Raw genomic sequence first — 17,648 nt, forward strand, 5'->3', positions numbered from 1 at the left:
CAATGGTGGCATTGCAGCTTCGTGTCCTTCCTCCTGTCTACATGCTGTTGTCGTCACGCCTTCTAATCCGACCTAGTGGTACAGGTTTCCTAATACCTTAAGCCACTAAGTAAGTGTCCGGCGTCGTGACGCAGTAGTGGTTGTTACATCAACGTCATTTCAGCTGTGTCATCTGACTTTCGTCATGTCATCGTCATGAGACCATGGTCGTCACACAGTCATCACGCTATGGTTTAGTCTTTGTCATCACTTCAGTAACATCATCCAATTGTCACGCCATCGTCGTCATACTGCCTTGGACGTTCGATCGGAGTAAATTTTTCTTCACCATTTTCTTAGAATTGTGCTTTAATCATTCCAGCATGATTATGCAACTCTTGTCAAGTCGGGCTTTGCAGACGCTGTCGTGCATCCATTGTCAAACTGTCGTTGCAATGCCGTCATAGTCATGCCATCATAGTCACTGCAACTTCATTATGTGACTCTTGTCGTCTTCACACTATCGTCGTCACAGTCACTTTCACGCGATTCTCGCTATATGCTCGTCGTCCACCCTTTGTCTCCATGCCTTTTTTCATTCCATCGTTATCGCTGGATTATTTTCATGTATTCGTTGTCATACCATCGTCGGCGACAGTCACACAGTTGTAATAGTCATGTCAGTTTCGTGCCCTAATAAAGCCTTTGAAGCAGCGTTCCCCTTGTTGAGTTGGGTATCCAGATAATAGCATGGTAATAGCCGAACTACTGCCAAGAACAGAAGGAATGCCAGAAAAAAACGCCCTGTACCAATTCACGCTACGCTGGAAGCATCAGGCGATAAACATTTGAATAAAATCCCACTACGAAAATTACTGCAAATCTCACCTAACGATGTCTGGCGAGGGTAATGCGAATAGCAGTTGAGAAATGTAGCGATGGACCACTTTCCTGAAGTAACAATTACTTAACACGTGTATTGTAATATTTAGAAGTGTAGACTGTTGGGCCAGTTGGGGCATCATGCAGTGTAGTTGAGCGGAAGTGGACAGAACAGACGCTCACTTACAACTGAAGTTCAATGAAAGCTTTTCCAGGGAGCGAAGGGACACACATGCGTAGTCAAAACGCATGCATTTTGACTGCGCTTGTGATGGCGCTATAGGCCGCATATTCCCAAGGGGTCCCAGTTTTCTTCGGCGCTCAATGGTCAATGTCGCTAATCCGCATGGTGGCATGACTACTGTATGACGCCGATGCGTGACGATAAAATGACGAAACAACGATATTGCTTGAATGACAAAGGCATATAGTGACGATGGCACGAAGACAATGAGACGTGAATTCCTAAATTATAATGATGGAATAACGGCGACAACGTGACGACAACGACATGGGGACGATGAGGGGACGATGAGGGGACGATGACTGCATGATCACTATGGCGCGACGACGATTCTAAGACGACAACCCGATCAAGGAGGGGTAACGATGGCGGTGACAGTACCAAGGCAGCATGACGACGACGGTATGCCAAAATTTTCATGACAGCGTATATGCGACGAAGACGCAATGATGACCATCGCATAACATGAGCATTATCACAATAAAATAAATATAACATGATTATTATAAAAGTGCGAGCAACAAATGATGTTCACGGATGGAAAAAGTGTTACGACGATGGCGGCTTGCTGACAAGGGCATGATAATACGCAGTGATGACGTGTAAACGACAGCGTAGTAACGATAGCATGAGGAAAATGGTAATGACGATGGTGGTACGACTTTGACGGCATGGAGAGAGTCCTATGTCGAATTACAATGTGTCGATGGAACGGCCGTGACGCGATTCCGACAACACCATGACAACGAGTGCATGATGGTGACCCTACGACGACAACGCAGTGACGACGAAGGCATTACAATAGCATGAAGACAATAAGATGACGACGAGTGTGTGATAGCATTGGCGTGACGACATTCTATCGCGAAAACTGTTGGTTGACGTAGCGGGTGTGACAATGATGGTCCCACCGAGACGGCATGAGAGTGACGGTATGACAGAGGATGCTTGATATCGTCTGTGCGATGACGAAACAATGAAGATTATGGCATGAAAACGGCGTCCTAATTACGATTTAATCACGACAGCATGATTACGATCGAATAATGTTGAAGTTATGACATCGATGGATCGAAGAAGGTGGCTTGACGACGTTGGCACGTAGACACTGGCGTGACGGTACTGAAGCGATCATAGTAGTTCACCGACTGCGCGAAGGCGATGGCATGACGTGAGTGGTATGGCAATTACGTCATGATAAGAGTCATATCCCGGTGTTACGTTGAAGACGATGGAATAAACAGGACTGGATCCCGACGACATTATAACAATGAATACATGACGATGGCGCGTTGATAAGAGGGAGAGAGAGTCAATTTTATAAAAAATAGCATATGGGTGTAGGTAGCTCTGCAGTGTGGTCCCCTCCGTCCAGGAGTCCAGCGGCCTTGGCTGCCCTTCTCGCTCGGTTGACCAGGTTGAGATGGTCCGTCGAATCTGAGGTAGACAGCGCTGCCTCCCATCGCCGTGCTATGGGTGTGAGCTGTGGTGTGCTTGCGCAAACCCATACCAGGGTGTCTACCAACCGGGAAAACCGGGAAAACCGGGAATTCTCCGGGAATTTGAACAGTCTGGAAAAACTCAGGGAAAACTCAGGGAATTTGTGCTTCTATCAGGGAAAATTAGTTTTAACTTTAGTGAAAGGGAACGAAGGTCGTGGTAATGCTGGCTCCAGTAACAGAGGAATCGCAACGAATCGTCATTGACGCCGTGTCATCGGCACGATGCATTGCTATAGTAGTTAATGACCGATTTTTCGGACATGCCCGATAATTTGCACGGCTTTGTGGCACCACCACGTACTCCATATAGTCAATGTATATAGCCCTGACTGCAGGTCAGAAATGGCATTAATCCAAGCCGCCACTTCCGCTATTTTGATTATCTCGCCGCCTCGAACCGGCACTCTCGCACACAGATCCGCTGGCAGCCGTAACCACCCCCGCGGTAGCGTTAGGCCTAGCTGCTTCTATGTTCGCTATTAAGCTTCTTGCCGTGTGGTGCCGTGTTTTTCGTTGAAAGAATTCGCCGCTATCACCAATAGCACCGACTCCGCCTTTGTAATCCTCGCGATTGGCTTTGAAGCTCGCAGAGCACAACGCGTTGCGTAATGCCAGGCTCCGAAAGTTAGCTTCGCCTCAGTACAGTATTGTCAGACGGTGAAGCATAACAAGCGTGGGAAGGGGCAATTGTCACGGGACACAGTATGTATTCCTTAATTATACACACGTGCACCCCCATCTCCTGTCACAGTACGAGCACCGATATGCCTAGTAAGTGTACTGGCAGGCCTTAAGAGCTTTTTCGGGCGTACCTGTGGCAATTTCAGCCCTTAGGGGTAGTTAAAGACAGGCATTCATTATTTTTGGACTGCCCGATTTTCGGATGTTTTTGCGGCCCCTAAGGGAATCAGAAAAATCGGACGTTGACTGTACAACTGACCAAGAGGATGCTTCAAATGATCCATGTGGTGAAAGCGTGGTAGAAGGTGGATGAGAACAGAAAGGACCGACGCACTGAGGAATTAACGGGAACGGAAGTGTGCCGCCGCCTTTTTGGAGGAGCTTGAGCTAAAAAAACTAAGTGTTGGCTGACGCCGAGATGCAGATGTCCCTCATCCAAACCAAAATAAACAGTTTTAAGCAGTGAAACCCAACACTGAGATGTTGTGTACGGGCTGAGAGTGTATCAGGATAGTTGAGGTTGACTTCCCAGCTGGTGAGAGAGACCTTAGTTGTGACAAAGTTCAGGCCTCATGCAGATGAGCTTGCTATCAGTTGATAGAAATAGCTCATATTAAAAAATATATTTACTTATGTATGCATCTCCTTTTCATCAAAATGTCCGACTCAATTTGGAATGGGTTTTACCATTTCTTTCGCTGTGCATTTTACTAACACCTTCCTTCTGTTTTCTTTTTAAATAAAATAGATATTACTCACTGCAATTCAAACTGGATGAAGTCATATTTTTTTGTTTCAGCATGCTTAGTAGAGAGTGACAGCATCGGACAATGGGGTGTCAGCCTGTCTTGACATAAAACAAAGTTCTGGCTCATTCAGGGAATTTTGCAAAGGTGCTCAGGGAAAACCTGGAAAACTCAGGGAATTTGGAATTGTCAACTTGGTAGACACCCTGCATACCATGTGGTAAAGCGTTGATAATTGATCGTAGTGTGGGCGTATATAGGAATACACCGCATGGTGCATGGCGTGGTAGAGACTCAAGTGAGGATATGTGTTTCTTTGAAGTTTTCGGCATATTACGGCTTCCTCTCGCATCAGAGCATTATGAGGCGGCGGTAGTGTTCTTCGTGAAAGGCGATAGTATGGTGAGATGTCCGTGTAGGTTAATAGTATGGGCTCGGGGTGGAACAGCTCAGCGTGACCCTCTTGCGGCCCCGGGTAAGCATGCGCTCAGGTGTAGGCGTGTGCCTGCTGATTGCCGCGTAAGGACCCATGCCACAGAGTCCACAAGACGTGTATGTATGGTGGGAGCTGGTGCGCCCTATTCAATATGCGATGTGCGGCCCGGAAATCTTGGCCCTGGAAAAACTTCTGCATGCCGTCTGCGAGTCTATCAGAACTATTGCGTACTCCCACTGTGGTCTCGTGATGATGGCTAACGCTATAGCTAGTCCCTCTGCCTCCGCAGTGCTCGTTATGGAAACCGACGACGCATTTATTAGGATGCCGTGATTGTCGACTACGCTGGGGACAAATGGAGTGCTTCTTGATGTGCTGGCCGAGTCTGCATATAGGACATTGGGGTGGTTCTCACATTTCTTCGCGAGTACCTGTGCTCGGGCATGTCGCCCTCCGATGCGGAAGGTCGAGTGCATGTTTCTGGGTATTGGTGAGATGTGCATAGTTTCTTGTATTCGTGGTGGAATTTTCTTCAGTGCGCTGGTCTTCCGAACGGATTAACCAAGACGTTTCAAGGTGCAGTGTCCCACTAGTGTAAGTTGTAGCTTTTCCTTCTGGTTTGCCAAGTGGACCTCTATAATTGTTGTACACCCCTGTCTCCTCGAAGCGAAAAGTAGCCGTTCCGGGTGGCAGTCGGAGCGCTTGCTTATACGCCTTGCGTATCAGCCGGTCGAGTATATCCACTTGCACAATGCTGAATTTTAAGTATCGTACCGAGTACGCAATGCGGCTCACAACCAGAGCCTGCGCTAGTTGGATCAGGTCCTGTTCCTTGGGTTCACTCTTCCTGCTGGTAATTCGTTGCATCATGCGCGAGACCTGCGCAGTCGTGTATCGTAACTTCTTTATGGCGCATCCTCCGCCCCCGTCCTTATATAAGTGTAAGTCGAGGATACGAAGTCAGTCCGCCTTGTGGATTTCTCTAGGACCTATTCGCAGGTGAATGGTTGATGCCTGGGATGTTTATCGTCCTCTTGAGCGCTTCTCGATTAGGAGGAACTCCGACTTCTCCGGCGCGCATTGCAGTCTGCATGTCACCGCCTATCCTGCTTCAACGTCCACTGTATGACGACGATGGCGTGATGACGACGACATGCCTAGAGTCAGCTGACGAATCTGCAATGTCGATGAAGGCACGAGTACGACGGCATTATAGAGGCACGATCATCATCATCATCATCATCATCATCATCATCATCAGCCTGGTTACGCCCACTGCAGGGCAAACGCCTCTCCCATACTTCTCCAACAACCCCGGTCATGTACTAATTGTGGCCATGCCGCCCCTGCAAACTTCTTAATCTCATCCGCCCACCTAACTTTCCGCCGCCCTCTGCTACGCTTCCCTTCCCTATGATAGTGACTGTATAACGATGACGAACTGACAAGGATGGCATAAGCAGGATTGTGTGACGACAGTATGAATACGATAAAATGACGGGGAACGAATAACGTCGATGGAACGACGAAACCAGTGTGACGACGACGGTGTCACAACTGGACGTTACTGAAGCGATGACAATCACAAAGCAACTGCGTGATGACTGCGGCATGACGACGACTGTGTGACGACCGTGGCATGATGACTACGGCATGATGAGAGTCTGAAGGCAAAGCAGAAATGACAGCAATGTAAGTACCACGAGAGCATCGCGACCCCAAACCAATGCTTAGTGGCTTAAGGCATTGGACAACTTGGATCACAGGGTCCTAGTAGAATGCGTTGGGACGACAGCAGGACGGCATGCAGAAGAGAAAGTTGGAATGATGAGCATGGAACGAGAACGATGGCCTTACTATGCTGCTGTGACAACGAAGGCATGATGACTGTGTGACGATGATAGCGTGAAGACGGCGTAATAAGTATCAGATGAGAAAGCTGGTATGACGGCGGTACAATGACCACGACACCATCATGACCACGAGCCCATTTGTATAGGAATCTATTAAACTTGAACCACTAAGTCAGACTAGAAGGCTTGACGAAGATGGCATGACGAGAGTGAGATATCGCTAACTTGGTATGATGACGACGCAACTACCACGACGGCATCACGACCACAAGCATATACTTAGTGACTCAAGCAGGTAGATAACGAGAGCCACTGGGTCGGCGTAAGAGGCTAGATAGGCGCAAGACAGCTAAGTAGGTAAATTATGCTTTTAGCATTATTGCAGTATTACACAAGCCGGTAGATTTCTACCCATGAAAGTACATCCACAGAAGACAAGTTACCAGCCCCTTCACGTTTTCTATCTTCGGTGTATAACTGGTAAGCTTCCATCAGTAGTTGGAAATAATTTCTCTTGTATTTGAATGACAATAAAAGTTCATTGTCTGTCTGTCTGTCTGTCTGTCTGTCTGTCTGTCTGTCTGTCTGTCTGTCTGTCTGTCTGTCTGTCTGTCTGTCTGTCTGTCTGTCTGTCTGTCTGTCTGTCTGTCTGTCTGTCTGTCTGTCTGTCTGTCTGTCTATCTATCTATTTGAATGAATGATGAGTCATGCGTAAATTATCCTTAATGAAATAAAACAGAAGTCACCTAACATAAAATGCCCAATAACACGCCAATCCGCTCACTGAAGTTACTATAAGATCTATAGGCTTAATGAGCTTCACATTTCTATTCCAGGCGGTGTAGATGCACAGCTTACGTTTGGTGTATATCCCCCATCGTCCTCAAGACCAGATGCAAGAGTTGCCCACCGCCTTACGGTGGTTGCAGGAAAACACATACGAGGAAGATGGATACGTCGGGTTGTGAAGACAGGAAGTTGGAATGCAGGAGCAAGGGTGAGTCCTCAGCACCGAACATTCAGCCCCTTGCTGTAAACAGCGAACACAATTCGTCTTCGTCATTTTGCATAAAATCGGTGACAAGCTAAAACTTCTTTATGCGGTGTCACATAAGTGTTCAGTTTATAGCGATGCGCCAATAGATGCACCTCAACAGTACAATGGGCACTAACGTTCGAAGCAGGCTACGAAAGAGAGTGAATTATTTAGTGGCAACTACTTGCAGCGCACTGTTTTTTGTAGACTTGTATTTTTATGTCCAAGTCAAAGAGCAAGAAAACTTATTGTTGCGTCTGATGGCCTTAAAATAAGATTGTCTTTCAAATCGGCTGATTGGTATCAGTGTATTACAAAACATGAATATAAAGAAAGAATCTAGTAGTGAAGGAAGAGTTGACTAAAACGGCCCAATATGAACATGCGCATCAGGAGCACCGCAGTTCCAGCGTTACAACTATCTAATAATATCTAATAGCCCTATTTTGGATGGACACAAAACATTTTGTAGCTTAATCTGATGCGCGTCCCGAATTGCGCATTCGTATTCCAGTTTCGGACAAACAAACACTAGGTATGCAAGCAGTTTTTGGGGAGAAGGGATAAACTTTAGGTCACGCCGAACATTGCCAAGGACACGGTTAGCTTCGTTGGATAGACTTGCTATATAATGCTACTAGCGGAGATCGTGAGTCACAGTGATAGCCAGCTACTCATGGGATGACACTAAATATAACTCGCAATAAAAAATTACAGACCTATGTGCTTGGTAGGAAGCTCGGTGGTGCAATGAGAGCTGTGAAGTTTTCCTGACATTCACCATGTTCTGTATCAGTTTTCAACCGTTAGCTCGCAATCATGAACGGCAATGTTATCATGGGGGCTATGGATATGACAGTAAAAGACACCGTCGTCTGCGACAAGGCAAATGCAGGAGGAGATGTTGGTCCTAGGTCATTGATGAAGATTTGAAAAAGTAACGGGCCCATATCATGTTTGAGGAATATCATAGAACACCTTTGGTGTTTGATCCTTAGAGTTAAGTCCACGGATGGCGGCAGATGATAACTTATGATTGCCAATGAGTTTAATCACACCATGAGGGCTGAATAATATGTCGGAAACAGTTTGGTTAATCAATTCTGAAAAATTGGGCAGTTCATCATTGAGTTCAAGGGTGAATACAGAAGGAAAAGTCTTATTGGGTATATTAGGAACCCCTACTTGAGGAAGTGGGTTATTCTGATCATTGCATAATGAGACAGTTTTATGGTGGCCAGGTTTATTTCTTTTGTAAAATTGCTTTCGAGAAAGAGAGAGCGAGAGATGCAAATGACAGAAAGGCAGGGAGGTAAACCAGAGTTAAAGCCTCCGGTTAATTTTGCTACCCTGCACTAGGGGAAGTGATAAGGGAAGTAAAGACATAAAGTAGAGGGGGAATAGAAAGTAAGGTGTAAAAAGGGACGAGGGGATGGGATCCTTGTAGACTTTCTAATAGGCCACTGCCACGTAAAAAGGTCAATAAAGCCTTGACTGACTTTCGGTGCGACGACAGTGCGTGTCAGCATTCCAAGACTGTCTGCTCTGAAAGTGGCCTTTCGTCAAGGCGTGCCAACACGGCCGCAAGTGACAGCCGGTGCGTGGTGTATCGAGGACGGTGGCACAGTAAGTGTTCTATAGTCTCCTCGCTGCGGCAGTGAGTGAAAGCCGCGCTCTCATCTATACAGACTCGGAAGGAGAAAGATCTTGTGAAAGCGACATCAAGCCACAGTCGGCAAAGTACTGCTTTCTAGAATCGATAGAGTTCAGTGCGCAACATTGCAGGTAATGGTGTAGAAAGGAACCGCTGCTTAGCTTCCGCTCCAATGCGCTGTAATGTTTTTTTTTGTCGCCTTGTATCTTGCCCAAGCCCATGCTTTGTTTGAAATTTGGCACTTAGAAAATGTTTTTACTCTTTGCTGTTTACACGTATTAGGTTTTTAATGAACCAGGGAATGATACTCGCTCTGTAACAAAATACTTGGTATGTATTTACTAATTAGGTCGCACAATTCGTTTTTAAATAGTAGCCAATTTATTTTAACTGATCTATCCAGAAAATCGAATAGGAACGAAGTGCAAAACTCAGCTAAGGCTCTGTTCATGCTTGCATAATCCTCTTTACTGTACAATGTCAATAATTTACCCTCTATTTACAGTGCTATAGCTTGCACTGAATGAACCGTGGATATTTACTTGATCACTCAGCCAAGATAACATTCTTAGGGATGAGACATGATCAGAGTGGGACGTTAACAAAAGATCAAATACGTTCGCGCTTTTAAAGTAAGTCTCGTTGGCTACAAGATTATTTGTACAAGGCCAAATGTGAGGCACACGCTCAAAAATTCTCATACTTCGTTATTTCTAGAAGTAGGTGATAACAGCTACCTAGTAAATGAAGAAAAGCTACAAACGCCGTATAAAATTATAGAAGTGTCACGTTGTATGGACGCCACAGAGCTATTAATTTCGTGAATGCGAAACATCGAACCAAAGTTCAGCGTCAAGAGGGCGATAGCACACACCGAATGTTAAAGGTGTATATGAAATGTTGCAAACAAGAAATGAAGCTTCCATTGACGTATAGCTATGTCGATTAAAGAGCATCTGAGACTACAGTGGGTAGACAGCCTAACGCCATCCCAACGCCTCACTGTCCCACCGAAAATATCAAAATCTGGAAAATACACAACAGTTCACAATCAACTCAACAAATTAGGCATGCCTCAGTAAGTGATACTATTTTAGATTAAGTTGCTTTCACAAGGTGTCGAAAAAGAATCAAGTCGCAGGAGGAGCCTTCTATTGTGTTTTTATAAAGAAACAGGAAAGGGTCGCAACTGTTTCCGGAGGCATTACGAGTTAGCTATGATTTACATGGGGTGGCCCTATTGCCGGCGCCATTCAATACATACTTCCTGCTAGCTATAACGAGCGTGTCGGGCCGAAGCTTAAAAACTTTCTCTTCTGATTTGTCATTTTCTACCAGAATTTCGCGGGCCATACAGGTGTTGCGGGAGTAATCTTCGGATGTTCTGAAACCTGATTTTAATTTTTGCATTCAAAATACTACCCTGTTTTGCGTTGAAGTTGGTGAGCTTCAGAATAATTGCTCTGTTTTACAGAGATGTATATCGCCAGGCGATTCCGTGCGTCCGACCATCGCCTGTACACCGAATGCGCGTGCGCGGAAAAAAAAAAGGCGAAAGAAAGGCACGCGATTGGCTGCGCGAGTAGTGACATTGTTCCTCCCCGTCGCAGCCGAGCGCAAGCGCAGCAGTTTCTCTCCGGCTCCGAAATGGTTAGGCCATGCGTCTAACATAGTTCTGAGGAGCAGGCAGCTTTCTATCAGCAACGCCGCGAGCATAACTGGTAACGAGCTCGTCTACGCCATGCCGATGCTGCAGGCCGGGCGCAAGAAGAGGCTCGTGCAGCCGAGCACAAGCAGCAACTGCGTACTGAGGATCCGGCAGTCTACCAAACCGTCGTTTAATGGACCGTCGGGATTAACACAGGGATAAATATAGGGACCACACATCTCAGCTTCGCTGGTTAACCATCTGTACGGAGTTCTTGGGGGGGTAATTTTTTTTACTCTGCTCGAAATTTCTGAGCTGATGGATGCACTCTTGGTCAGTTGACTGGATATCAAGATTAAGGTGCCCACAGCACCACCGTATAATCCGACTTTCCGATTTAACACATGCTTCACACTCGGAATCTGACAATCCGGAAAGACACTAGGCTGCTACGACGTGACCCCTATTCAGCGTCATATATTCATGCGGCTGCATTCACAGTGTCAGATATGAAACGCATCGAAAACATGTGGTTATTATCTAATGATGTTTTCGTTGTCGCACCGCATGAAGAATCTGCCCTAATCATGTCCTGTTCTTATAATTCCATACGCCTTGTCAATTTGTACTTGCTTAGGGCGACTCGACTTCATTTCATTTAACAAAGAGGCCTAACTAGAGCGAATTTCTTCGAGAGCTTTAACATCTCCCGTCGTTTGTGTAGCAGCGGAACAAAGTCTAGTAGCTGGATTTTTTACGATGTCGGCGGCGAGTAGTAGCCATTTTTATCAAAGCGTGCCAATATCGTCTCACAGCAAAAAAGGAGATCCGTAGGCCTGGTAGCCCAAAGAGCGTACCGCAGCAAGTGCGCTTTGCAAATAAAGAGCATTTCTACCTTTTCTACCTTTTTCTTGCACTGTTATTCGCTTGTAACAAACTTATACAGTTCCTTTTTATTGTACTTATATGCAGCTTTATGTAGCTAATGTTTCTCTGACTCTTACGCTGCGCAACTGGCTGCTGTTTCTTTTATGTACTTGATTGTTATTATTGTTATTGTGTGTACTTGATTGTATGCCCCCTTACTCAATCCCCATGTAGAAGCATTGTAAGGTATGTTACAAATAAAAATAAATAAATAAATTTGTTATTTAGGAGCATGAAATTAAAACGCTGAATCTAAGAGGACCATGTGGTACAGCGCGAAGCAGGGACAAAGGACGCAAGAAAAAAACGGGGACAAGCGCTTTTTTGCGGCCCTTGTCCATGCTTCGCACTGTCCTACACAATATAAAATGGGAAACCAACTAGCCAAACCATAACTCTTGCAAGAGGACGGCATCATTGCCGTGCTGCCGAACGTATTGCAAAGGGGAAGGGAGTGGCGATCTTTTTATTGAGCAAAGCTAATGTTTTGTTGATCCGGTTGTTCGAAGGACATGGTAGCATGGTAGCTGGAAAAGTGTTGACTCCGGTAGGGGCACCGCGAGGTAAGTGCGCCATCGGCTGCATTCGCTTTCCAGCTGAGGTGGTGACTGGAATATCATGGCGGGCGGGCCCTGCAGGAAACCAATCCTTGTTTCCATCATGTCAGCAACCGTTCATAGGACTTCTAGTGACGGATAGTTGCAGCAATATGAGAGCCATCAAGAAACACAGATGCTGAACGCCGGGGAACTCATCTTTGCCGTGCTTTGGAACCCATGGGAGAAAGGGAAGGAGTGGCGACCCTTTTATTGAGAAAAGCTGATATTTTTGTCCATCTAGTTGTTCTAGGCGCATGGTAGGACGGCAGTTGAAACAGCGGATGCTGTGGTATAGGCACCACAGGGCAAGTGTTCTGTCCAATTCGTTCACTTTCCAGCTGAGTTGGTGACTTGTGTAGCACGATTGGCAAATCCAAGGGTTCTACAGAGAGCATATCCTTGGTTTGATGAAGGCAGCAACCACCTCAAGGGACTTTTGGTGACGGACAATGTTGTAACTGCAGTACTCTTCCTATCATTTCTTCGCTCAACTGAAGCCGACAATTACATGTGCCATTCTGGCTGCCTATCTTATGTTTCCCTTTCCATGGTTTGCCCTCCTTCCTTAATCTGTCTTTATATTCAAGACGTGAACAAAAAATAAACGCCCATTCTTCCAGGTTTTCAGCTTGCGTTTACCTCGCCTTCGTTCGGCGCAGTGTCCGACCAACGATGTAATAGACAGTGGCAGCAATGCAAGAGTGCACATGAAAAGAAAAGAAAAGCAGATGCTGAGCGTTAGGAAACAGCATCTTTACTATGCTGCCGAACCCACTGTTTGCATTTTTTTTTGCCACGGATGCGCCGCACTGATTTCTCATTCTAAACTCAATATAGAAATAGTCCGCACTGTGACTGCATTGCTCAGGCTAATAATCTTGTTTCATGTTAACGCAAGAGTCGAATCATTGGGTGATGCGACAAACACTATCACACGCTCGCACACCCCACGCTTTGAGCAAACCATAAGTAGATTCACTGTCAAGTGCTACAGAAGACCTGAGACATAACAAAAAAATTTACCGGCGATATTTCGCTGTCACATCTGTAGGATATTGCGCTAGTTCAAAGGCAACAAAAACAAGGACAGAATATGAATGTTCATGCATCTCATCAAAATAAGCTCAAGCGACCAGCCACAAGCAAGTGAATCTCTGCACGCCTTGCCTCCTGCTTACAGTTGGTAGGCTAAACAGCAGAGAAACCGCACAGTGAGATGCCATTGTCTCCTGTTTGCAAATGTTAACAAAAGCTTATGGATGCGCAATTTCTTGGAGCTGTTTCTCTGGTAGCCATGCCTAACGCTATGACATGAGGTCATCTTAACACTCCTATGATTAGTGACGAATCAGCGATGGTTTGGTAGAAGTGCAATCAATCATGGTTTCATTTTCACGCTTCTTAAGAAGAACGATGATTCCTATGACCAGTGAATTATGGATTTTTTGCAATAAGTATGCCTTCTGCGAGTGGCCGATTTCCTTAACTTGTTACCAATAAGAGAATTTTTTTTCTCGGTAAGAAAGCAAACAATAAATATCTAATAAAATAATAACAGGAGGCTTTGACTGCTAGAACACAATCATCATAATGCTCTTATACGTCTCGCACGTCAATAATTAGTGTTGCCACTTACTGCACTTGTGATGGCCTATACCGTACGTCTTCCGAAATAAAGGCAGAGAAAGGAATGAAATATAACAATACTTGCACCGTGATAATAGAGATGTGACGCCAAATTCGTTTTTTTGGCGGGCTTTGGTCACACAACCACAGCGTGCGGTCATTTATGACGAGCTGGCCCATAACTCTACTCTCTTCACATACCTGTATGAGTTCCTTTCTATGGGTTTATTGCATATATCTAATTGTATCATGCAACAGCCGTGGCAATTTGTATTGAGAAGTGGTTCTTGTAGGGAAAGGGGGAAAGGCTGGCACTATCTTCAGCAACCCTTGAGGGAGCATGGCTCTGCCCCAGCAGGGGGACGGATATAGGAGTAAAGGAGATAGAAGGAGGGACAAAGGTAGAGAGTCGCCATGGCAACAGCGGAGCAGTCCGGCTTGGAAGGCCCAGTGGCTTCGACCGGAGGAGTGGATTGGTGATAGACCATAGGAGTTGGCCCAGCAAAGGCAGAGTTGAGGTGGATCAGGAGGCCCGAGGTGGTGAATAGCCGTTAGGCTGTTCATCTTTGAAGAAATATCCTAGAGTCTTGCCGAGAGCCCCGACGAGTCGAGGTACTCGATGACACCTATGAAGGCTGGTAGCAATTTGTATTGAGACATATCAATGGCTACTAATGGAGGGCTACAAATGCTGAATTGCAGAACGAGATCGGTTACAGCCTATATTCTTTACCTCAACAATAAACAAACAATTCCGGCTGTGTTATGGTGAATAATAAATCAGATCCTTCATTGTCATTCCAGTTCTTTTACGAGACTAGCGTTCTTGGTGTGAGTATCGACAGCCCAAGCTACTCCTACTGCCATCTAGACACCCGAAGTGAAGCCTGTGAGTATAAAGCATGACAAAGAGGTCTGTAAGATCTCTATTTCCTCGCAAAACAAACTAGGCTGCGAATACGTTCTATATATATATATATATATATATATATATATATATATATATATATAGGTAATCACAGCTTATGAAACGTATTGCTTTAGCATAAACACAATTTGAGAATTTCTACTATTGCGGGAAATGCTGCTTTCGTTCGAATTCTGACATTACATAAGTTATAAGTATTACAGGCAATAAAAAGCGTCTTAGTAGCTTGCATGAATTACTGTAGTCCCAGCATTCGATGACGTATGGTCACGGTACACAGCATATGCAAGTTGAAAGGCCCGGGCCACTGGGTCGTCGCTTTGGCCACTGGGTCGGTGTAAGGAGATAGATAGATAGATAGATAGATAGATAGATAGATAGATAGATAGATAGATAGATAGATAGATAGATAGATAGATAGATAGATAGATAGATAGATAGATAGACAGACAGACAGACAGACAGACAGACAGACAGACAGACAGACAGACAGACAGACAGACAGACGGACGGACGGACGGACGGACGGACAGACAGACAGACAGACAGACAGACAGACAGACAGACAGACAGACAGACAGACAGACGGACGGACGGACGGACGGACGGACGGACGGACGGACAGACAGACAGACAGACAGACAGACAGACAGACAGACAGACAGACAGACAGACAGACAGACAGACAGACGGACGGACGGACGGACGGGCAGACAGACAGACAGACAGATAGATAGATAGATAGATAGATAGATAGATAGATAGATAGATAGATAGATAGATAGATAGATAGATAGATAGATAGATAGATAGATAGATAGATAGATAGATAGATAGATAGATAGATAGATAGATAGATAGATAGATAGATAGATAGATAGATAGATAGATAGATAGATAGATAGATAGATAGATAGATAGATAGATATTCACGTCTTCTAACGGAACGTACTATAGGTGACAAAATTTTCGGTTATACCGTCACAGAAATCTACAGCATCATGTGCCCATATGAAGGTTACCATGCACATTGAGTAATGGTGCTTTCTTTATAGGGGAGGATATTCGCCCCATCACGTGCGACTTCTCAAAGCCTCGCGAGTGTGGCTGGTTTCCCGAGGCCTCGCCAGAGAATCTTGATTGGGTACTTTATTCCGGCAACTCGGGAAACTTGAAGCTCAAGTGGCAACCCCAAGATAGTGCATCAGACAATGGTGAGTTGTCTAGCTTCACAATGGCGCTTGTGACCATGCTTTTCAATAAAGCCCTGCACGGATCAACTATAGTTGCTTGGGATTTTTTAAGACTCATTTGGATGCTGCACATTGTGATTCGTAAATGTGAACTGTGGTTGCCTCGACGAAAAACTTGCAAAAAGTAAGCGTTATACCTTTCACGAGACCAGTTATTCTCCTTACCGGTGATTTATAAGCACAATAATTTGGGATAATATCCAGATTTTGTGAGCAATTTGTTTCTTTTCTGCAGACCCATAAGTCTCGATCGAAAGCTGTATTTGCTTAGATAGAAATATCAACGTGGTAAGTTTCCATTGGAACAAGTCTGTCTTAGCATAAGACGTCTATGTTTAGGTTTCACGTACAAATTCCAGAGGCAAACGTAACTGAAGCAGCCGCATAATTAAATACACGCAAGAAGTGATTTTGTCCGTAATTTTTACGCTTTACAGCAACGTTGTAGTGGTGATGGTTACATAATTATCTCTTGAATCTGGAGATTAGGTGGCTGTCACCTTTATTGACACGTCTTCGAATCTTTGTGTCGACTGCATGCGCGTCATGCATGTCGGCGGCAGCCAATCGCACCACAAATTAATGTTTTGGGGGGTTACTGATCGCAGTGTTATGTCTAATTCAGAACACCTGGCCAGGGGAGTGTATGGGAAATTCAGTCACCACTTTCAAAGTAACGAGCTTAATGAAAACGTAGCATATATATTAGGAACAGGACTTCCGTTTCGCGATACGTTTTCTATGCATGAATATGCATTTCAGCCTGAGAACTCGCTCTCACTAGCATTTCGCTGCAGATATCAGCTTCACGCAGTATATTCATTAAAACATTGCACAAAATAATGTTAATGTTCAATTAAATATCTGCACCGCTACGTGGATGAAAGAATGGCAAGAATCTTTCCTAGCTTAACACCTTTGTTGTGTATAAAAATGTATGCTGTAGCATAAACGGCCTGAAATAAACAGCTCCTTTTCCAAATACAGCCGATCTCTGCTATCCGTGAATTCGAAGTTCACTTACTTGGTGCGCAGTTCTTATTTTCCATACAATGTTTTGTATTACTCACAGTTTTTCAGTATAACTTGGTGAATACTTTGCGTACCAATGCACGGTCTTCTTTTACACATATTTTGCTAGCATGCATTATTTGTGCATTTTTCATATGAAAGAATCATGTTGCAACTGAGCGCCGCACCGACTATGATTTTGAATGAGCCGGGCACAAGAGGACGATGAGGTATGTATGGAATCATTCTGTTCAGGTGCCTATATGTATGCCCGGAACACAGAGTCCTCGGAAAAAGTTGCACGGCTTGTCTCCAACCGGATGAACTCAACTTCTGACGAGGGGCGCTGTTTCACTTTCTGGTAAGGATTTTAAAGTTCCCTCAGCTATGTTTGTAGTGGCATTTGTGCCGCACCCACATGTCGACCTACTGGCTTTCTAGGAAACAGATGTGGGTGCGGGGGTGGTAGGGGGACGGGGACGCTACAGGAGATTTTTGCACGTCATGGATAGGAGCACTTACATGTATGTTTCGTGAAACAGAACCGAAAAAATGTCTAACCAGTAGACGCAATGTGTGTTTGTAAGTTTGATAATTCTCTTGAACCACGTAAACGAACAAAATATCACCTTCAATGAACAAA

At 45.0% G+C, this 17,648-nt stretch overlaps 1 protein-coding gene across 2 annotated transcripts in view; it reads left to right on the forward strand.

Annotated features, from left to right (window-relative positions):
- The window catches only part of LOC135909442 (MAM and LDL-receptor class A domain-containing protein 1-like), a 269,265-nt gene that overhangs the window by 214,275 nt on the left and 37,342 nt on the right, over window positions 1-17,648 (forward strand). For both annotated transcript variants that reach the window (XM_065441399.2, XM_070536030.1), the window contains exons 47-50: window positions 7,160-7,320; window positions 14,618-14,702; window positions 15,797-15,955; window positions 17,261-17,366. In XM_065441399.2, coding sequence (XP_065297471.2) covers window positions 7,160-7,320; window positions 14,618-14,702; window positions 15,797-15,955; window positions 17,261-17,366 — 511 coding nt within the window. The remainder of the gene's footprint in view (window positions 1-7,159; window positions 7,321-14,617; window positions 14,703-15,796; window positions 15,956-17,260; window positions 17,367-17,648) is intronic.

This window comes from Dermacentor albipictus, chromosome 3 (assembly GCF_038994185.2).
Source record: "Dermacentor albipictus isolate Rhodes 1998 colony chromosome 3, USDA_Dalb.pri_finalv2, whole genome shotgun sequence".
Lineage (NCBI taxonomy): Eukaryota > Metazoa > Arthropoda > Arachnida > Ixodida > Ixodidae > Dermacentor > Dermacentor albipictus.